Raw genomic sequence first — 23,945 nt, forward strand, 5'->3', positions numbered from 1 at the left:
GTGTTACTAAGGCAAGCAGGGTAAACGTGTGACAGTTTAGACGTGCCAGGTGCGTGATGCTAAACTGGTAGCTATGTAAGTTTCACTCAATGTTAGCATCGAAAGGAAAGATCACCTCATGCGAACGCATGTATTTTCTTTCTCTCAGTGTTACCAGACAGGTACGAGCGCCTGCCACCAATCCACCAGTTCTCTATCGAGAGCGACTCGGATTTGTCTGAAACAGCAGAGCTGATCGAAGAGTACGAAGTCTTTGACCCGTCCAGACCACGGCCCAAAGTCATCCTCATCATCGGTTAGTAAAAAATTTAAGTCTGAGAAGTGCGACAGTTTACTGCAGATTAAAACTCAACGAGAAATCTTTCCTCATGAACAAAAGTCTGAGAAAATATAATACAAATATAAAAAATACAAGGTTAGCTATTAAGAAACAAGCTAATAAAATAAACGGCACTTTCAGGTGGGCCGGGCAGCGGTAAAGGCACACAGAGCCTGAAGATCGCAGAGCGCTACGGCTTCGAATATGTCTCCGTGGGTGAACTGCTGCGAAAGAAGATGATCCACAATGCAACCAGCAACAGGAAGTGGAGTCTGATCGCACGGATCATTACTAACGGTGAACTGGCGCCTCAGGTAACAACATCCCCTCTGTAGCAAAGAACACCTGTTGTCTGTTTATTAGCAAAGCCTGCTCAGGCTAGCCAGGAGGAATGTGCTAATTAAAGGCACAACATTCCTCATTTAGTGCATAGAGCACATTGAGAAACAAATGCTTCCTTAATTAGTAAATGGACAAGATGCCATGAATCATAATTATGAGGAAACATGCTAGCGAGAGGTTGATTTAGAAGTGAATCAGGGAAGACAGTGGCTATAAAAATGTTTATTTTATTTGACCTTTTTTCCAGTATAAAGTCTAAAATCTTAAAAATGTTTATCTATTTGGATGATTATGGCTGCTTTGTTTTGATTGAAATTGCTAAGCTAAAGTGATTAAGATAAAGCTAGCGTTCCCATTGTTAGACATAAACAGGATCCGACTAGCTTTTTGTTTACATGGAAAATTAAGATAAGAAAATGTCTTGTTTTGATGGCTAGGTTTTACAAACAATTTTATGAAGGAAAAAAAATGCTTTATGCCACATTTAAACTGAGAATTGTTCATCATTTTGTGGAATATATGTGTGAGTTTTCCCAGTACGACTAAACCAGAGTGGGAGCTAGCGTTAGCTGTGTAATCGCACCATAATTTTAGCAACACAGAATAATTTTATAGTAATATTCCAACAAATCTGAGAGAAATGTCGATATTCCTGACAGGTTTGATTTGTTTCCACTCTCATTATGCTTTTCCATTGTATAGAAATCTTATCTGCTGTGCGCTAGCTAGATAAACTCCTAGCCTCAGTAGCTAGCAGTGCATTTCACTGTCTCTGTTTCCTAGCAACAATCTTCACCTCATGTTTGAAGCAAGAAGTATTAGAATATACCTTTAGACTAGAATGAACTGACCCAAACCGGTTTAAACCGGGTTTAGCCAGCTTAAAAACAAACTTCTTTTTTGGTAAATCTGTGAGATTTGATGAGACTTCATTTAGAAACATTGCAATAATAGATTCATATTCTGCCATTTTCTGTTTTTAAGTATTTAAAGAGGTGTCTTTCTCTTTCACGTCATCACACACTGTATAAGGACGGCCATTTTGAAGCCCTACCAGGACTGTATTCATTTTAATTCGATTCATTTCCACTGATAATCAACACATTCCTCCTCTCTGTCATGGTAGCTCGCTATGTTATAGGAAAATACTCTTTGGGGCTAAGTATTGAGAGTTATTCAGTTACTTACATGAAAAAGTGTTTTTAATTCTTTCTTTTTAAGAAAAAAAAGGGAAAGTAAATAAGGATCACAATCTATTTTAGCGACTTTTATGAGGTAACCGCTAGTCAAATCTGAGGTAAAATGTGTCAGTTCAGCCATCTTTTACCTCAGGATATGTTCATGTTGTGCAGCCAAGCCCGAAATTCAGTCCCAGTTATGGTGATTACACAACTGAAGCTTTGTGGTATGGTTCATATTTACGAAGGGAAAGTTTGTTTGATGGGAAACGTTTTTAGAAACGCAGATTTCCTGTGAGAAATCCTCTCAGATCCAAATGCTTACTTTCTCTCCAAAGCCTAGATTAGGTTTGTGCCTGAGGGAACAAAAAAAAAAGAAAAAAAAAAACAAAGGGGAAAAAGGCTTGGTAATAAAAATACATCTCAAATTCCATCGCTGTGTACCACCACTAACAATAACACCTCTTGTTCATGTTCTCCAACACCCTTTCCTGTTCACTCGTTTTAAAGGAAACGCTCAAACAAAGGCTGAACCAAGAAACGTTCCAGACTTTTCATTCCTGGAAGCACTCGATAGAGTCAATCTATAAAGATTAGTCCGGAGCGGATGAAATGGACAACACGAGTCACTAATCCCGAGCCGTATTAGATCTATCGGATCTAAAGGTCAAGCCTGCGAAACACCATGAGATTAGGATGAAGATTAAGGTGAAAATTGGAAGTGGATTATCGCAACATCCGGCACACAGGCTAATATCGTGTTCAAAAAAGAAAAAGCGTGCTGTCTGGATGAGTAATAAAGATGAAATAAAGATTGGCCTCAGTGTATGATGCTGTTATTTTTAGTTACGGTAGCTAGCGATTGCATTGTGATTGGTCAGTAGGTTTTGCAGATTTGTAAATTAAACCCGTTGCTGTCATGTCATTTGTGGCTGCAATCAAAGATGGACAGATTTGTAAAATCATAACAGCGACGGTGCGTAGGCTTGGGGGGAAAAAAAGTGGCTAATTTGCATGAGTTTGAGAACGCGGCGTGGGCGTCAGTTTCCTCTCAAGTCCTGAAACTGCATTCATTGTCTGTCAAAAAAAAAAAAATGAGAGGAGAATAAAATCAGTGCTAAAATACAAAACATTTGGGAATATTAGCAAGTAATTCATTAAGTTCCGATTACGGGTGCCATTACTTTTTGCAATTCTAGATTGAGGTCATGGAGATTTAGCACTGTCGTTGATCTTTAGATCATTGCAGGTGCTTTGTTATCATATAACACTGGAAAGAAACATCTGAAAGTGCTCAGAGGAGTTAACTGTGTCGATGTTTCTGTGGCATTTTTCTGCCAGTCGGTCCGTAGAGAGTAAAAAGCTCAGGAAGTGCGTACGTGCTTGGGAGTTTTTCAGCTGCCCTTGAAATTCTAGTCATGTTCTCATCTGAGGAAAAAAAAAAAAAGACAGCAGTGTTTTTCAGATTTGTTTCATCTTTAAAAGCTGTTATTGCCGTGATGTATTACTGCTAATGTGGACTGAAGCAATAAACCAGAAGGAGAGAGTTCTGAATAGTGAAATGGGTTTTAATAAAGTCAATGCTGGAGGTGGATCTGAATCACGTGGCAGCAGTGCACTACAGGATAATAAACTCCAGCAGATACACATCAAGAGCTTCAGTTAATGTTTACTTTGAACAAAAAGATGTTAGAATGTTAGCAGATGGGCTGGTTTCGAGTATTTTAGGAACGCAAATCATCACTTTTTACATCTGTGGTGAGCAGAAAAGCATCACAACACACACAAAGCTTCAGAGCGTGAAGTGGACGAGCTACAACAGCACAGGTTCCACTTCTGAACTTCCTGTTCTTGGCTGTATTTGATGTGATCATCTGTGCATGTTGAGATTATTATTTTCTTTTCAGCACGGTTGTAAAAAGGGATGATTTGAGTTGCTACATCCTTCCTGTCAGCTCAGACCAATCCACTCTGATCTCTTTCATCACCGTCTTTCAGATCCTCCACATACAGGATGTTGCCACAGTTAAAGTAATCCAGAGAAATCGCACTTTTTCCTAATTTTGATGTTTGAGGTGAATCTTAACTGAAGATCTTGACACATGATCTGCCATGTGGTTTGGCTAAAACGAAGCAATCCATTCCTAATAAAGTGGCCAGGGAGTTCATTTAGGTTACGCTGTCCTTACATGCTAAAAGACTGAAGGATTTTACTGAATACTGAAGAAAGACCCAGCAGTGTAGTTGCACTTGAATCTGATTTTTCTTTTTGTCCTGGCAGGAGACGACCATCACGGAGATCAAGCAGAAGATCATGAAGCTGCCGGACGCCAGTGGAATCGTCATCGACGGCTTTCCTCGGGATGTGGCGCAGGCGCTCTCTTTCGAAGATCAGGTGTGCTTTCAATACCGTGGTCACTATATGACTTGTAGTGTCTTTTTTAGAGCTAATTGTAAAAATTCTGATGAAGGAAAATAATCAACGATGGCAAAGATTTCCTTAGTTTTATAAAATCCCTTGTAGGCTTCTTTGCTGGGATTGATCACATGCGGGAATTTTGGGGTGCCGTTCCTTGGCTGTTTTTTTTTTTTTCTTTTCTTCTTCTTTGAGAAGCACTCTAGGTAATTGAGAGCAGCGCGCTAATTTCGAGCAGGGAAAGTGCTGGGAGCGGAACATAACGTGTCAGTATCGGAGCAGCTAATGGATTCTCTCACAGCTGTGAGCCAAATCGACTGAAGTCGATTACGAGGTTGGAAAGCGAGGGCCGCTAGCTTTTAAAAAGTGCTTTAATGGGCTTTGTGGCAAGTCCGGGTCTGTGCATGTCAAGATTATCGTTAGAGCTGCTTTCAAGGGATTGTTATGTGTGGAAAAAAGTGAGTGCTAAACAAAGCCATGGCTGGCACTAGGGATCTCTCTTTGGCTCAGTGTTTTGGTGATTGGTGATTGAATTGCAGGTTATGGTATTCCACTTCCCCCTGTCCTTCCTCTGCGGGTTCATGTGCCCCCTTAGGAAGATAATCGCATGTCACATCACGTCCATCTTCTCACCTGGAGTTGCAGAAAGTCTGGTTGTGGTCTTGAGGACGTTCCTTCGACATGGTTCTCGGTATATCAATAAAAGGAGATGGTGTATCTCTGATGGCTGCCTTGCAAACCCTGTTTCAGCTGGTCTCTCTTAACACGAGACACTAAATGTGGCACAACATCTCGTACACTTCCTCCTCCTCATCCATCTCCAGAACCTTCAGACCACGCCTCCAGACCCTTCCTCCAGACTACGCCTCAAGACCCCGCCTCCAGCTAGTCAGGTAGTCTCTCTAAACACAAGACACTGAATGAGGCACATCTCATACACTTCCTCCTCCTCCTCATTTATCTCCAGTCCCTGCCTCCAGACCACGCCTCCAGACCCTGCCTCCTGACCACGCCTCCAGACAACACCTCCAGACCCCGCCTCCACCGAGTCAGCTAGTTTCTCTTAACACAAGACACTAAATGAGGCACAACATCTCGTACCCTTCCTCCTCCTCATTCATCTCCAGACCATGCCTCCAGACCTTTCCTCTGGCTGGATGTACTCGGCATCTTAGCATCAAAGGCATATGCAAGGAGATAAGGATTGTTTATCTGGCTTCTAAAAGGATTGAGCAATGCCCGCAAGGCTAAATCCAGACATCTGTCTCCACACACACATTCTGCAAAAAATTAGCCTTGGAAAAAAAGTGGCATTTGGGAATGATGAACCCCCCAGAAGTCAAATCCAGATAATGAGAGAGAAGGCTTTTTTATCTCTAGAAACAAGTTAACATCAGGCTCGTTGTGTCGTGGAAAGAGAGAGAGACGTAACATAAATGGGAAGACACCAGCCACCAGATCTCTTATTGAACAGTATCTCTGCCTGTAGTGTGGAAGACTTGGGGTTCGATTCCTTGATGAAGGGACTTATGGGCTTGATGGTTAAGGCTCTAGGTTACTGATCAGAAGGTCAGGAGCCTTGAGCAACGCCTTTAGCCCTCTGTGTTCCTGCTGAACCTGCCCCCAGACTCCAAATTCCTAAAAGTCCGCAACTTTCTGATGTCTGTAGGCTTTATCATATAATGAAACTTTTCCTTAAGAAACAACAATATAACTTATCATTGAAGCTTGAGGTTTATTTCCCTAAGATCTGTGTATACAAACAAGCTGATAGATTGGGATATTGGAATGTGCCCCATTCCTAGTCCTCATCCAGTTCTCACTGAAGCCCTCTGGAATATCCTGAACTAACACCCTGTAGCAAATTGCTTTAATTAAGAAGGACTTCGTGGGAGTGTGGAGGAGTCGGAGCTGGGAGTGGATTAGTAGCTGAGATGGAAGCGAACCCTGTCTTTAGACGTGACGATGACAGATTCAGCCTCGCGCGCCATCCAAATGTCAACCAAATATTAGTGGAAAATGTCAGCAGGCGGCAAACAGACTGATGTTTTAATGCGTCAAAGGGGGGAAGAAAATATAGACATGATGATGTGGAGTCAGCTTGCCTTTCACCAGCAAGCGCTGAATGATGATTTTTTTTTTTGTTTGTTTGTCAGAGCTGAGAAGAAGATGAGCCACATGTTGTGTGTCATGATGATGCTTAAAAAAATGCCTCCAAGACATAAAAGTGTTCAAGCAAAATTGGTGCAGTACTGACACCAGATGTGGAGGGAGTTAGGATGAGAGATATATAGAGTGATTCAGCGGAAATAAAATAAATAGAATGTATGGAACGAGGGAAGGCGAAGCATGTGTAATGTCTGAAGAGCAAAAGATGGAGGTGATGGAAAGAGACTGTTCTACCCCAGAGATGGAAACGTGGCAGTAAATAAGAGGAGAGGAATATTGAAGTGAAGATTCTCCATCCAAGAATTCGTGTTTGACGGAAATAACCCTTTAGTCAGAGTGCTATCTGCCCCCCCCCCCGTTCTGTCCTACCCCTGAAAACAAGGTCCCTAGTCATGTAACTGCTCTGAGGAAACAGTCCTGCACTCCAGGGGTCTGATGATTGGGCAGTTGGGAAGCCAGATTGTACAAATATCCAGAAACTTTGGTTGCTATGGTGATGGGAATGACTTGTATCTGAGTGATATACTTTTTGAAAGATGGTCAAGAGACTGGAAGAAAAATATCAAGACTACTATCGCTGGATCAGAGAACATTGATTGTTGATTGGTTCTTTTCATCGCCATAGCAACATGGTGGGAGCCATGGAGATGCGTTATTAAAAATCTTTTTTTTTTTTGTGGATGTTCCTTTTCATTTTGTCCTACTGACAATTTGTGAGCAAGATTTGTGAGCAATTTTGCTGTTGTCGCTATGGTGATAAGAACAACATCATAAACGTTTGATTGAGAATTTTTATTCATTATTATTTTGAACATAAGTTTTCAGTGCTATGGTTGCTATGGTGATAGGAATCACCTGATATGTTGTGATGGTAGAGGATTTCCTCGTGATCAAATGTTAAAGATGTTCTTCCGATCACCAAGCACTAAAAGCTGTTATTTAATCATTTTCTTTCTCAATATTTTTATTTATTTTTTTGTCCAGTCGACTGCTCATGATGAAGAAGCATCTTCTGTGGTTGCTATGGTGATAAGAATACCCTCTCGAATCGGAAACCACGTTTGATCGGCAAAAGACAAGACAAAAACACAGTGTCATTTTGCTGGACCACAGTCCGGACGCTGTTCCTGTTACCATAGCAACCACAGGAGAAAGGAGTGACTCAGCATGCACTGAAAATGTGTTAATATTTTCCCAACCTAGATTAAGACACGTCTTGATTTTCCGCATTTGTTCAATTCACTGTTCATGAACAAGAACATAACACCAGTCCAGTTCTTTTCAGGTTTGTCACGGTTGCTGTGGTGATAAGAATTATTATTATTTTTTTATAATAATAATATTGTTGTTGTTGTTATTATTATTATTATTATTATTATTATTATTATTATTATTATTATTATTATTTTTATTATTTATTTCCCACAATTTTTCTACCATTCAGACATTTTTAAGATGTTCTCATCGCCATAGCAACCAAAGCTATGTTATTCAGACAAATCTTTTTCTTTTCTGGATATTTGTCTTGGTTTTTCACTAATTGTCCAGATCAGATTATTCCAAATTACCACAGTTGAGCAGAGTTGTAGCTCCTGATGATTGGAAGATCATGGGTTCAAGCCCCAGCAATGCCAAGCTGCCACCACTGGGCCCTTGAGCAAGGCCCTGCTCCGGGGCGCTGCATTGTGGCTGACCCTGCACTCTGACCCCAACCCTCCAAGGATGGGATTACTGTGCAGTAACATATATGTGACAAATAAAGACTACTTAAGTCAGTCACACTACTTAAGTCTAGCTCCACACTTTTTTGAGCATTATGAAAACTCAGCAATGGCACCAAAGCAAGCAAGATTGAGTCCCGGTGCCTGCAAAAGGCTAGCGCTTAAAGACCATGAAGGTTGTGATAAGATGGACCGATGCAAGCCATAGGGGACAGGGACATAAATGGATGTACCCATGGGAAATTTCTGTGGAAAGTGGGATGGAGGGCAGAGGAAATGTGTATCAGCCTGGGGCATTGTGTGTGTGTTATCTGTATAGGAGCACTGGCTAAAGTGCCCTTTGAAATGTCATTCTGTGCCTCTGTTTTATATCTGACCTCACCGTCACTCTCGTTTTTTCCTTATTTCTCTCTACAGGAAATCATTTCCAAAGCCTTGCTCCACAATTTCGCGAACAGATTAATGAGGGTTTGATATTCCCTTGGATGCGACTGAGTAACCGTAAATTAGGCTGGCTGTGTCAATGTTTGATTTGGGAATGTTTAATGTTTGGCTCCAGAGCTGACAGGAAGACAAAGCCAAGTGTCATAGTGTGTGTCAGCTTATTGCGTAAAATGTCCAACAAAGGTCTCTATGGCATTTTCCCCCTGCTTCATAACATATGACTTCATAGTCGTGACTGTTTGCTTCAAGATGAACGAACCCTTAGTATTAGTAGTATTTCACCACACGGATTATGCAAAAGTGGAAACGTAAAGCATGACGGCATCGTAAATGTTTGATTGTTTAATTCAATTCTGCCAACGATCATCAAGTATACTCTTAAACGATTCCAGAAACAGGGTTCATTTTTAACGTTGTGATTTTTTTCATTGTTGTTACCTCATTCTTAGGAAATGTGGAACCCTTAAGCTTTCTCCGGTTTTCCGTAGTAGTGTTTCCGTACCAGAGGTTTTCCAAGTACCACCTTCTAATGAGGCTAATGAAGAACCTACCTGAATTGAGTGGTAGCAGGAACTCACGCTTCAGGGACGTTTCAAAACGCTAAAAGTATTTATATAAGGTGTTGTTCGTTATGAAGTGAAAATGAATAACTGTTGGCAAAATGCTTTGGTGTTAGCGAAATAAACAGTTCCAATTACACTACCAGTCAAAAGTTTGGACACACCATCTAATTCCATGGTCTTTCCTGATGTTTATTTCTTTCTACATTGTAAAACACTGCTGAAGGCGGCCGAAATACACAATAATGTCCTTTGAACAGTTGATACTGAGATATGTCTGCTACTGATGCTCTGTAAAGCCTTCATAACGGCTCTAATCTGAGGGGCTGTTAATTGGTGAATTCTGAGGCTGGTCACTCTAAATGAACTTCTCCTCTGCAGCAGAGGTCAGTTTTGGTCTTGCTTTACTGGGATGGTCTTCATGTGAGCCAGTTTCATCATGGTGCTTGATGGGTTTTGCAAATGCACTTGACAATACTGTTCTTGCAAGAACTATTCCAGAACACCTGACCTTCGTGTCTTAAAATCACAACTGACTGTTGTTTTTTGTCATTACATATGGATTACTTAAGTCCATGTGTGTTATTTCATAGTTTTGAAATCTCCAGTATTGTTCTAGAATGTAGAAAATAAATCCCTAAACAAAAAACATTGAATTAAAAGGTGTGTCCAAACTTTTGACTGGTAGTGTATGCTAATATTCAAAAATAATCAAGTCCACGTTGTTGATTATTTTCCTATACCAAGTGTTTGATTTATTACTTAATGGCTAATTATACTACACTTTGTTAACACTTCTGCTTTGAATTGCCGTCTATTTAATCCCCACACACGTTCTTTTCAACACACAGCAATGGATACGCCAAGAACCGTTTGCATGCTTGGAATAAAATTTGGTGATTCTAGACGACCCAATAAGTCTTTCCACCAATTTTTGGGTGTGTAGTGTAAACCTTTTAATCCTAGCAATCTGACAAATTTTCTTGTCTTTCAGATTTGTACTCCAGACCTGGTGGTGTTCCTGGCCTGCTCTAACCAGCGCTTAAAGGAGCGTTTGGAGAAGCGAGCGGAGCAGCAGGGACGGCCGGATGATAACCCCAAAGCCACCGAGCGACGCCTCGCCAACTTCAAACAGAATGCAGTGCCACTGGTGAAGTACTTCCAGGAGAAAGGCCTCATCGTTACGGTAAGAAGACAGAAGTTTGGGTTTTAAAGAGATCCAGATGTTTGAATTCTTCTTAGTGCTAATTTTTCAACATAAATTGCCTTAATTATTCTATTATCCAGAGACGCTGCTTAGCTAATTATAGTCTTAGGCGTAAATAATGTAATTATCTTCTATTAACTTGACAGTACATAACATCACAAGTTCTTATTAAATCTTATTGTATCAACTAGGATGAAATGAATCTTGAAGGAACAAAATTTTTGGGTAAACTTTGGGACTCGAATCTGAGCAATCCTTTTGTAATGCTCTGGGAGAAATCTGGTTTTAGCAGTAGACCTGATGTTAATCTCATGCAATGAAATACATCCAAACATCTTTCCAGCATCTGACTTGTTCATTGTGGCGTAACTATTTACAGCCAAGCCAGACATAAATAATGAAGCGATTGTTCGGCTGTTTTTCTTGTGAAATCTCGTCTGAGTAAGCAACAGGATCGCATTTCTGGTGGTGCGGTATGCGGGGAAATACAAGCAGTCCGATTTTGTGGGGGACAAAATAATGACTGGAAGAATAAAGATTGTATTAGCCTGAACTGGAGTCACTCCTCATCTTACAAGCTGATTATTTCCCGTGATCCATACTAATCTTTCTGAAGGAACCTTGAAGGTATATTGGAGAGAGACATGCTGTATATTGTTAATTATAGAATAAAGGAACAAAGCCAAATGCAGGAAAAGGGTTAACACTAATCACTGTTGTCGTTCTCGGGCTAACTCTGAGCCCAGGGATCCTGTTACTGGAACCAGCTCATTTTAGCATTAATTAAACCTGAGTAACAGGGGGAATTGTCCCATTTCCTCAAACCCCTCAGGTGTATAACCATGGAAACCAAAGAAGGCTGAACGTCTTGGAGAGATGAAGGCGTCCGTGCTGTGTCAGATCTGTGCAGCTTGCTGTACTGAGAGTATGAGTAATGCTAAGTGTGGCTCGTTCCAGCTGAGTCTGCTCCTTTTCCCTGGAAAATGTCCTTTTTTCTTTTCTTTTTCTTTTTTGATGAAAAGGCTGCACACAGCATGAACAGCGATGCGCTCGGGTTCAGATTCGATTCCAGCTGAATTTCTGTGACAAAGACAGCAAACGAGACATGAATGAGATGTTTTCTGAGCTCAAAATGGACACTTTTGCAGGACTATGATAGATAGAGGACCTTTGCTACCTTATAAAATGTTGCTGATGATTCTCCATAGCTTTTTTCTTTCAGATCGACCATCAAATTGTATCTAAAAGGACAGCAGTAGCCAGCAGCTGCGTTTTTTTTGCAAGCTATATATTGGAAATGTGAATACTGGGAGCTTAAGTAGATACAACCTCATTCTGTAATGCAAACTGAGCTTATGTTCACAGCTACTATAGCCACCCACTTGAAACTCAAGGAAAGAGCCTATTCATAAATACAGTTTCACCACTTTACCTTCCCTCCCCTACTGCCCCGCTGAAGTAGACAAAGTGAATATCTTACATTACCTGGAAATGCACTGGACTGAAAATTAGAGCTCATTAGTGGCAAGCTGGAAGCGGTTCGAGTTCAGTTCACTCTTAGAAACGCAAATGTGCCTCCTAGACTTTTATCTGATACACAGTTTGAGAAGGAAATTGCAACTCTGATTAAACGAGGAATTATTTTAGGATGGAAGGGAAATGTCTGGAATGTAATTCAACAACAAATAAAAGTTTTCTTAAAATTGAATTCAAATGTAGGTCACTGGATAGATGGATGGATAGGTAGACAGACAGACAGACAGATGGATGGATAGATGGATGGATGGATGATGGATCGAGAGGATGGATGGATGTGTGGATAGATAGATAGATGGATGGTTGGATGCATCAGTCGATTGTTGGATAAACTGATGGATGGATGGATGGCCAGACAGATGGATCAGTTGATGGGTAAACTGATGGATGAATGAATGGATGGATGGATTGTTGGATAAACTGATGGATGGATGGATGGATGGATGGAAGGACAGACAGATGGATCAATTGATGGATAAACTGATAGATAGATGGATGAAGAGATTGTTGGATAAACTGTTGGATGGATGGATGGATGGACGGATGGACGAATGGATTGTTGGGTGAAATGATGGATGGATGGATGGACAGACAGATGGAGTGATTGATGGATAAACTAATGGATGGATAGATGAAGGAATATATGGATAGATGGATGGATGGATGGATGGACAGACGGATGTATTGATTGATGGATAAACTGATGGATGGATGAAATGATGGATGAAATGATGTATGGAATGATGGGTGGATGGATGAATGGATAGACAGACAGATAGACGATTGAAGGATAAACTGATGTATGGATGGATAGATGGATTGTTGGATGGAATAATGTATAGATTGATGGGTGGGGATAGGTGGGGCGGGGACAATACTTGTCCTTCAATGGGCTCCAAGAAATGAGGTAAAGTGCCACTTTAACTTGTGGGCTCAGTCTGACCTGTCAGAGCCCTGTCCTGCTTACTGTTGTGTTAACTTGGACATGAGGGACGTAAGTTTAGACGTTTCATCACAGTGTTCTGGGCTAAGAGGGAAAGAGAAGACGAGAGGAAGCACTTTGTTTGATCTTTCAGAGAAAGCTGTGTTTATAGTCTTCCTATAGAAGTCTATTTTCAGCCCTGTGCTTGCTTTGGCAGAAGCTTTGGAATCTGGTAAAACCCTGGGCATGGCTTGGTCACTATACCAGAGTGCAGAATCGCTTTATTAGGACATATCCAAGGTCCATGATTATTATCCAAAGTGCAGGACAAATCACTCCAGCCGAGGGCAAGTCCATACATGGTATACATAACCGAGACGAGCTGGAAAACATCCGAAATGTAGGAGAAGTGGCAAGGAGCTGGAAATACAGAGAGATGTGCTATAATTAGAACTGCAGTACAAGCACAAGTCTAAATAAACAGACGAATCAGACACAACAAGACTAAATATAGACAAGCAAGCAAGCAAACAAACAAGAGACTAAAGCCGGTTTCACACCTGGTTTTGAACCCCTTCTTTTTCTTCACAGGAAAAGAGCTAGCATGGCTGCTATCAGCTAGCTAACTATGAGATTTATTACTAACAGTAATAAAGATGGGCAGAGGTTCAGAGATGAGGTGGATTTTTTTTCGAACTATAAAAAAAATCAAATTCATTATAAAATATATATATATATATATATATATATATATATAAATTATCAAGCTCCCATTTTAAGTTTTTTTAAAAATAATTTTTTTTTTAACTTATTGTTATTATTATTTAATTTTTTATTTATTTATTTTTTTTCCCCCCTCTTCTGGAAATAAAAAAAAGATCAGGAGAGTATCTATATCAGCTAATTCCCATTAAAAAAAAACAAAAACATTTTAAACATTTTGTAAACTTATTTATTTATTGATTGATTGATTGATTGGCTATCAGGAAATTTCCAATCTGCCTTAATTTCAGATTTTTTTGCGAAAGAAATGGCCAGCTAATATAATATATAAGTAATTAAATAATCAAGCTCCCTTTTTAAAAAAAAAAAAGAACTGTTAATTTCTTTTATTTATTTATTTACTTACTTACTTACTTACTTACTTAATTGGTTTTCTGCCTGAATTTCAGATTTTTGGATTCAGCCAAAGAAAATTATTTGATTGCATCACTTTATATCTAATTGTATACGTCTCCCACCATTGTGGCATTAACCTGATTGGAATTTCTTCTTTTTTAAAACTCGTGATGTTTTCGGTTGTCCGAAAAAGTGTCAGAAATGTTGAACATATCTGATGAAGCGAACCTGAGCCAGTAGAAGATAAGTTGAAGCTTCACAGTCAGGGTTTTTTTTTCTTTTCGTATTGACGTGTAATCCTCATATCCGTTAAACCATCTGCGTTACGCGTTGCGACAAATGAGCGGGCGTCACAGCAACCGATAACGTTTCTTTCCCTGGGGCGAACCCAAAGCCTCGCTTCTTCTGCGTTTTTAATTTCAAACAAATCCAATTCACTCTGCATCCTGAACGCGGTGTTTGACTGCACGCGCAGGGTTTCATACACCACCGTGAGCTAATCGGAAGTTATTGGATGCCAAGAAAATGATCTGAACGCCGGTTTGGAATGAGGTTGTACGAGGCTGTGCAGCGATCTGTAATTCTGTTATCCCACATAGGATATGGGAAAAAAACCAAACAATTGAAGTGTTGATCATTTCGTAACAAGGACGTTGGATATCGTGTGACAGAAACATTAAGTTCATCTTATTAAAATGAATAAAAATTGAATTATGAAGCATTTGTAAGCGTTCATTTCTGCACTAAACATCAGGAAATATGAGCGGTATGAGACATACGAATCAACGACAGGAACTTTAAAAGGTTAAAAGCTGATTATTTTCCAAAAACACAGCAAATTTTCCAGCATTTTTCATTTACAGCACTGACGTTCTCTCTCGAAATCCTGTTCTTAAACGTTTTTTAACGTTTAGGTTCTAAACATCGCGTTCAAAATGGCGTCTTTCAGATGTGGAGCTGGATAGATATTTTTTCCCGTCCATTTTTTTTTTTCCCTTCACCTTTTAGGTGCTGCTAGAAAATTCTACCTAGAAAATAATATCAATTCAATACCCTGAGCGGTTTTCCATCTCAGTATTTAAACACTAGTTTAAAATGATGAACGATGTCAGACATGAAGTGGACATTATTATTAGATCGTTTTTTTTACTTCGAATTGAAAATCTGTGGTGAATTTGACCTTAAAAGCATTACTCATCACGGTGAATACTCTCGGTAGCGCTCCTTAATTACCGCTGAGGCTGGAAGATAATAACGCATGAGCACCGGCGCCAGGAGAGAAAAGGAATTTCAAACGTTTTAACCCGAATCACGCGGGGAATTGAAATGAAAGCTATTCGGAAGGCTGTGCGTTTTTTTGGGACTGATTCGGAGATAATTACAGCTCACACTCATTCCAGATGTCCTCCTCCAGGCGCTGATTTCTCCAGGGATATCACGCTGATGTACGCGTCTAACTGAGGCGTCTTCGATTAGCCTCACCCGCACGTGCACGTGTGACCTTTTGTGTGATTAAAAAAAAACAAAACAACAATAATAATACACACAGTGTGTTGTCTCTATTTCAATCCTGCGTTCAGCTGCTCCTCAGAAAAAAAACCTGATGATGATGATGATCTCAATTCAGAGGACGTGGAGAAGATTAGGACGGTTTTATCTACAGACGTTAAAGAAAATATTTCTGAGAACCTTCCCGAAATCATCATCATCATCATCGACCTTAGAAATATTTTTCAAATTCAAGAACTTAAACAAAAATTTTTTTAGGATTATCTGATTCAATCCTATTTGTTGTCTAGATCCTAGAAAACCTTTTTTTTTTTAAATTAAAAATACAATTAAAATTAAAACTTAAAAAATGAAAAATGATACACATAGTAAGGATATGGAGGATGACATAAGCCTTTCACTTTAGTGTCTACTAGTAAAGAAGTGGAAAAGAAAGTGAAATATGAAAATAATTCATAAGCTAAAAAATTTAATAATTTAATAATAATAAAAATAAATAAATAAATAAATAAATAAATAAATAATTATTTATAATGTTGGTAAAAAAATAAAATAAAATGCCAAAAAAATCTTAAAAATAAATAAATAAAATGCTAAAAAAAACATTTGAAAAAACTTAAAATAATAAAAAGATCATAATTAATTTGGTAAATAAATAATTAGGCTGTTTGCATTATAAAAGTAGAAATTAAATGCAACAAAATTTTACTTATAAATATTCGGTAGGTATTTGTGTCAAGAAAACAAACTTCTGTTCTGTTTAAAAAAAAAAAAAAAACATTTTCCTGTCATGTTCTGAACTTTATTTTAATATGTTTTTATTTTATCTATTAATTTTTTTTTTTGTGAATAACATTTTCTCCATGTTAAGAACCTGAGTGAAGGTTTTAGCTACATTGTTTTTATTCATTTATTTATTTATTTAAATATGTTTTTATTTTTTTATTTTTTGTAAATAACATTTTCTCCATTTTAAGAGCCTTTAGCTACATTTACATTTACAAAGTTTTAGCTCCATTGTTTTTATTTATTTATTTGGAGGATGAAGATTCGTCATTTATTTCGTCCCTGCTTTCTACTATAAAATTCTACTATAAAACTTACAAAAAAAGTCGTATATTGATAAATATTCGCTAAGTTTTTTTATTTTATTTTGTTTTATTATTTTTTTTGTAAATAAAACAGTTTTAAAAAAAATTCAGATTTTCAGGTCATGTTCTAAACAGTAGTTTATTTTTTATTTTTTTATTTCAGTTTATTTTGTTTTGTTTAATCATCATGGGTCATGGTTTAAAATGGCCTTAAGTACGAAATAAATCCTAACTCTGAGTGCTGTTAGTTCACTGTTTATTTTCACAGTGTTTTATTTCCTATTAAGCGATTTTACGACAATTTTTTTTACGATTTTTTTGGACTTACAAACACTCGCATTTTCACGAGGTTCACTGTTTTATTCTTAAAGCCTTTCCTCAAATCGGAGAATCCAAACCTTTACATTGTAATACATCTGAATGATAAAAAGGTTGGTTTTAAGTGTTCAAGTGTTTTCTACAAATTTCTGTAATGTTTAAAGAAAGCAGTTATGATCATTATGTGCACCATGTTTTCTAAAATTATAACACCCTCCCCCCCTTCGCCTACCAGTGGTTCGATCCATTTGCCGACTAATTGATCAGTGATGTGACTCTGACTAGCGACTCCTGCCCGAGCTGCTGCTATGAAAAAAGTCATCAACCAATCAGAGTCGAGAATTCAAGTGATGTGTGTAAACAGATTCAACGTCCAGGTGGAAAAAAACACACGACGTCAGCAGCGATAAAGTCCATTAAATATTGACGCTGGTGCTTCGGGTCTTGGGCTGAGAGGAAGATCTGAAAGAACTCGAAGATGTCTGATGAAGCTTGTCTTATCACATTTCCACACACACACACACACACACTAGCAGACATGTTTGTTTATCCTTTGATTGAAGTCCCACACTGGGGTCAGTTTAATTACCAGGCTGAGACGTGATGTCACGTCTGGCTCTTTAAACCTTTTCACGTCTCGGTTGAATTTTTTTAATGTAAAATACGTGTGTAAAAAAAAAATCTTAACCTGGAGGCAGACTCTTTTGAAGACAGTTAAATGACACGTACTGTATGATTTAGCGGCTTTAGTGTCAGATCACATCATGATTGACATCGGCGTCTCCAAGGCGACGCAGGGAAGTGGAGATGAGTGAAACATCAGCGGGAAAGAAAAATCATTTTCAATAAACATCCTCGCGGAAAACTCCGCCCCCGTCCGAGCTCGCGATCGATCGGCGCTGAGGTACAAATTGTAAAACATGCAGCGTTCTTCTCTCTTTATGCTAACAAGGGGTGTACAAAATGTGCTTCAGTTTAAGGAAGTAAAAAAAAAGAGAGAGATTTTTTTTTTTTTTTTTTTTTTTTTTTTAGGAATGAAAGGCTGACTATCACCTTCTCAGCCCCCCCCACCAACCCCCCCCCTTCATTCATTCCCTGGCGCGAAAGGAAATCGCATCGATGTCGATAATTGCGCGTGTCCAATTGTTGCACCAGGGGGGAATTCGGGGACGGGGGGGGGTTCAGGTTGTGGGGTTTTTTTGGGGTGGGGGTTGAATGAAAAATCCTAAGATATGAAAAGAAACAGGAAGAAGCCCCCACCTGACCTCGCTGCTGTTTCCATGACAACAGACTGGAAGGACGGCGAGGCGTAGGAGTGTTGAGACGCTGAAGCGCGCGCTATTACAGGATTTGGCAGGGTACAAAAGCTGGACTTTTTAAAGGCTTTCTCTCCAGGCGCAGAATTTTTTTCCTTGACGGTGGGGAATTTTTTAAAAAACAATTTCTGAGAGAAAATGCCAGAGGATGACGAGGAATTTCTCGGTCCTGTTTCCGCCAGTATAAACCGTATACACCTGTAACAGCCTGTAAGTTGATGCTTATACCCTAATCATGAGTAAAACAGTGATGTGGTGCGGAAAACAGAAAACATCCGCTACTCTTTACAGCCGTGGTGAGTAGAAAAGCATGTCGTGTTCTGATAGAATTCGCTGCCGAGACATGATCGGCTGGAAAACAACCCGTTCCTAATAGTGTATTAGTCAGTTTGAGCTGGACGATAACGTGTCCCTTATCTCTCCTGTACAGCTGGACGCAGACCGAGACGAAGAGGAAGTCTTCTCAGACATCAGCATGATGGTGGACAACAAGCTGTTCCCCACCAAAGAACCTGTAGCAGGTAACTAACGACTAATCATCAGCCGCGGCGCTTTGTCCGGCTAGTTTGAGAGGTCAGTGCGAACCAAATGCTGTTGTTAGGAAGCTTTAGCTAATGTTTTTCCCAAACCTACAGTTTGTAGATTGTCAGAGGAAAAGCACCAATCAGAGCAAAAATAAAAACAAGGCAAGCAGACTGAGAGGGAATGTTAAACCATATGCTTTAATTTCTCTCTCTCACACACACACACGAAAAGGAACAGCACTGACACTGACCTTCATATAACCTGACACTCGGCTGTACTTCCTCGCTCACTGAGTTACTGTGTGTGTGTATGCCTGAGGACATGGATGTTACGTGTCAGCAGATATATATATATATACACACATGCATGAGGATACTCTGTAAATTTGGACACATTTCATGGTCTGACCACTCTCTGAGAAAACGGCAGGCCTCCTATTACACAAAGGAAAATCTTAAACGGTCTGACATTACCGTGTCATGATATTATTGGGAAACATTGAATAATAATAATTTTAAAAACTTTAAGGACCTGAGACATTATACATATACTCAGTTATCACATGACTATGACAACATTCACCTCTTATAAGCGATGTCACCATCATGGCCATTATGATGTCGGTCATTATGACGTCATGACACATTCATTTGTTATCCATGAAAATCCTAATCATATAGACATTTTGCAATGTGTTTATAAGAACTCGTTCTACATGCAGTATATGTCATGACGCTCTTTGATGTTATGACAGTCATATGTTCAAAAATCTATTACATTGTTGTGAGATCTTTCACCTCTCATCAGTGATGTAGGTCACTGTCATTGTCCCAAACCATAACTCTGTCATTATGACGTCATGACATTTTATTTATTCATGTTATTCATGACAGTCAAACATGAACATGTCAAGGTGTGGGTATAAGAACTCATTCAATTTGCAGTATATGTCACTATTACACTCTTTATAACTCTGTCATTATGGCGTCATGACATGGTCATATTTTATTTTATCTTTTTACGTACATCTCTTACTATATTGCTGTGACATCATTCACCTCCTCCTGTTTTTGTCACAAATCATAACTGTCTTTATGACGTCATGACATTCATTTGTTATCCATGAGAATCATACATGAACATGCCAAGGCGTGTTTTTGAGAACTCATTCAACTTGCAGTGTATGTCACTATTCCACTCTTTATAACTCTGTCATTATGATGTCATGACATAGCCACGTAGTTAAAAAAACAAAATCATACATAGGTTATTATTATTAGATTATTACATCACTGTGACACCCTTCACCTCTTACGTCAGTTACTGTCACAAATCATAACTCTGTCATTATGACGTCATGACATATTCATTTGTTATTCATAAAAATCATACATGTCACTGTTACACTCTTTATAACTCATTATGGCGCCACGACATAGTCGTGCTTTGTTTGTTTTTCATACATAATGTCATTATGATGTCATGACATTCGTTTGTTCTTCATGAAATTCATACATAAACATGTCAAGGCGCGGATATAAAACTCATTCAACTTGCAGTAAAAGTGACTCTGTCATGGTGATGTCCGTCATTATGGCGTCAGTCCTTCATGTCATTCATAGAACTCGTATATAAGCATGTCAAGGCATGGTTCCAAGAACTCACCTTATTCTCATAAACTATATATAATGTCAGTACATGTAAAATGATGTGAATCTTCTACAGTTCATTGCATCAGTGGATTGGATTTTTAAAAACGTTATCATTCTGACGTACAACTTATGTTTGTATTCGGATAAAAGAAGCATAGATAAAACTATATACACTTAAAAAAACAACCTCTGCTGGTCATCAGTCTTTGAAGCCTCAGTAAGTGAATAATTCAGCGTTTGAACCGAGCATCATGCACAACTCCTGAACCAGGATGAAAGGCAGCAAAGTGCAGGTCAGAATTGTCTCTCGCGGTTAGCCAGGACACATCAGACGCCATTGTTTCTGAAGAGAAGAGGAGCAGCTTGTTGTTTTTTTATAGCGGAGTCATTCATAAAGCTCTCAGACGCAACAAAGGCGGAGTGTTTCCCCTGGCCCTCACACGCTATTTCATGTTGTTGTTGTTACAGATGAAACCAATCAGAATCGAGAATTCAGAAGGTAACACTTTGTTCTTGTTTGTTTTTTTGTCCGCAGGCCCGAGCGAGCTGGACCTGAGTGTGCTAGCCGACAGCACCAGCCTCGACGGTCCCTCCAGATTTGACGAGCAGGTATGCCGAGTCCTTTTTCCGTCCTCATTCTCATTCTATGCCCATTTTATGCTAATGAGAACGTTTAATGCGATGATTTATGAGCGCATATAATGGCGCATAAGCATTTAAACCGCCGTTAGTACACAGCAGAGTGCTCCGGCTCCGTTCATCTTTAAGAGATTGAGGCGAATTAAAATGGATCTTAAAATTGGTTGCTGACTCGCGGGTTCAGGAAGATGAGTCAGCGCAGAGTCTGCGGACGCTGTCACAGTCACGCGTGATGTAGTGCCTGATTTGGGTCATTGGTCTTCTTTCAGATCGAGTGCAAAAGTTTGTGCGACCCAGGGACAACCGAGGTTATCGAGGATCAATGCAACAACTTTTATCCAAAATAAAAGTACATAAAATCCTGGGGTGTACAAACTTTTGCACTCAGCCGTGGGCAGAGATCTGTTCCGATAAAGGAAACAGTCCTCTGTTTGTTGTTTGTTGTGTGTGTGGGTCTAGAGCGTGGTACAAAGAGAGAACCCGCAGAGTGCTCAGCGTGGCGGCGGTGCTGCCGATGCTGCTGCTGCTGCCCACAACCTGTTCACACGGCTCTCGAGATTTTCTCAACAACCTCCGCGCAGTTCGGCGGCGAGAACAAACATCAGATCTATTAACAGCACGAACGAACAAACGCCGTGATCCCATCCTCTCTCCAAAAACAAAAAGAAGTCATTGTGGATACTGAAGAAGCTGTGGTGGGCGGGGCTTTGTTGATGTCATGATGCCGAGTGACCTCCTCACGAGACTTTACGGCTTCACCCTCGACTGATACTGCAGACTCCTTCCATGACCCACTGAATGAACTGTTACTAAAGAAACGGCGAGCCAATCAGAACGGAGGATTCATCAGCGCTGTCTATATTCACCATTGATCTGAGGGGGCACAAACTCTTGCACTGCACCGCAAAAGAGACCAGAAAGGAGAGTCGTGTGGACGAATGGTTTTGTAAGTGTAGCGCTCGGACACGCAGGACCGAACATTGAACACTTCCTGTGCCGCCTACGTTTCTCCTCCACAAGTACAGGAAGCGCTACACTCCTCCGTAACAGGTTAGACTCGCTAATGAGCTGGAGATCGCCTGGGATTCATGATTCAGAGAGAGAGAGAGAGAGAGAGAGTTAGAAGAAGAGAAATGCGGCTGTAATCATTTAGAGGCTTGAGGCTGTGTCCCGAATCGCAATCCAGTGCTTCCTTGTATCTAGTTCACACTGTAGTTCTGAGGTGTAGGCGTGTGTGTGTGTGTGTGTGTGTGTGTGTGTGTGTGCACATGCAGATACACGTGCCTCCTCAGCACCAAGTCATCCCTTCTGGATCGCCCACATCAGCAGCTCCAGATCATCAGCGGCGTGTCCCAAAACGCCCACGTGACCAATCCAAACGCTTTCACCTCACGCTTCTTCTCTCTGTGATTTTTACAGCAGCTTACTGTATAAACACCATATTCCAGGCACTATTTTTTCGGAAGCGTGACCGGAATCATCTGGGATTCCCTCCAGTTTCATTACACGGCGGTGTGCGAAAGAAACGGGAAAATAAACGCCGCCGTCGTTACATAGGACGTTACCGTTTCATCCTGTCTCACTCTTTAGACCTGTTTCTAACATTAAAAATAAATAAATAAATAATTATTATTTATTATAATATCCAATCAGTGTATTGTAGAACATTTTAAATGCGTATTTTATTTTCTATTTTTATTTTTTTTTTTACAATTAAAAAACATAGAAAGTGGAAAGGGGGGGGGGGTACAAACTTTTGCACTCAACTGTAAATTTCTACCGTCTGCAAAATCTGCTATAAATCTGTTTAATATAAATAATATAAATCTGTTTTGTAGCCTGACTAGTGCCCAAAAACGCAAGAAAAAGAAAATGGAAGAAAAAATAAATAAATAAAACACCGTTTTGGACAGTGGAAAAAGATGCAGGAAAAATAATTACAAAAAAATATATATGTAAAATATATATTTATATTATAATATACATTCTTTACATAATGTTTTCACTTATAATAATAATAATAAAAATAAAATATAAAAATAATTTTTTTTTAAAATAATGAATTTTTTTTTTTTTTTAATGAAATTTACTACGATAGTAACACCGCTGTGAAGAAAAATAAAATTCCATCAAAAAATCCAAATAACCAACAAAAAACGCTTCCCGTTTTCATGCCATAAAAAGATAAAAACGCTGAAGCTCTGTAAAAAATGTTTCCTTTTACCGTCATCACACCGTACAGTAAAATCGACTTATTTGTAAATAAAATCAAAATCGACAGAAAATTTTCAGCAAAAACATTTTTTTTCTATGCATAGGCTATTGAGGAGGCAGTGGAGGAGGATGAGGAGGAAGAGGCGGAGGAGGCGGCCGGGTACGGAGCAGGAACGGCGGAATGTGAGTGCTTCATCATGAGCCACGGTAGAAATCATTCATCTATATTTAAACCAGACGATTCTGCCCTCTGTGATCAAAAGAGGTACTGCAGTTTGATATCAGAAACATTATCTGTAGTGCCGTAGTGATAGAGTCCGGGACACAAACTGTTGGACATATGACACCAAGGTCTGAGAGAGAGAGAAAGAGGGTGGGGAGGGAGGGAGACGGAGACGGAGAGAGAGAGAGAGAGACAGAGGGAGGGAGAATCAGAGACAGACAGAGAGAATCTGATGGGGGGGGCAGACAGAGAGAGAGCATGAGAGAGACAGACAGACAGAGGGAGAGAGAGGGTGAGAGAGACAGACAGGGGGAGAGACAGAGGGAGAGAGAGGGCAGAGACAGACAGACAGAGAGGGGGGGAAGAGAGAGAGAGGGAGAATCAGAGACAGACAGAGAGAATCTAATGGGGGCAGACAGATAGAGAGAGAGAGAAGGTGAGAGAGAGAGACAGACAGAGAGAGAGAGAGAGAGAGAGAGAACGAGAGAGAGGGCAGAGACAGTCTGAGAGAGAGGGGGAGAGAGA

At 39.7% G+C, this 23,945-nt stretch overlaps 1 protein-coding gene across 2 annotated transcripts in view; it reads left to right on the plus strand.

The window, feature by feature from the left end:
- ak5 (adenylate kinase 5) overlaps positions 1-23,945 on the plus strand; it is a 33,245-nt gene that overhangs the window by 2,547 nt on the left and 6,753 nt on the right. The window contains exons 3-9 of one of the 2 annotated variants that reach the window (XM_058396020.1): positions 149-295; positions 461-633; positions 4,121-4,234; positions 10,144-10,335; positions 18,598-18,688; positions 20,880-20,953; positions 22,258-22,620. In XM_058396020.1, the coding sequence (XP_058252003.1) occupies positions 149-295; positions 461-633; positions 4,121-4,234; positions 10,144-10,335; positions 18,598-18,688; positions 20,880-20,953; positions 22,258-22,605 (1,139 nt within the window). In that variant the 3' untranslated portion in view covers positions 22,606-22,620. Of the gene's footprint in view, positions 1-148; positions 296-460; positions 634-4,120; positions 4,235-10,143; positions 10,336-18,597; positions 18,689-20,879; positions 20,954-22,257; positions 22,621-23,301; positions 23,381-23,945 lie in introns of those variants that run through there. The other variant, XM_058396019.1, reaches the window with a different exon arrangement.

This window comes from Hemibagrus wyckioides, linkage group LG07 (genome assembly GCF_019097595.1).
Source record: "Hemibagrus wyckioides isolate EC202008001 linkage group LG07, SWU_Hwy_1.0, whole genome shotgun sequence".
Taxonomy (NCBI): domain Eukaryota; kingdom Metazoa; phylum Chordata; class Actinopteri; order Siluriformes; family Bagridae; genus Hemibagrus; species Hemibagrus wyckioides.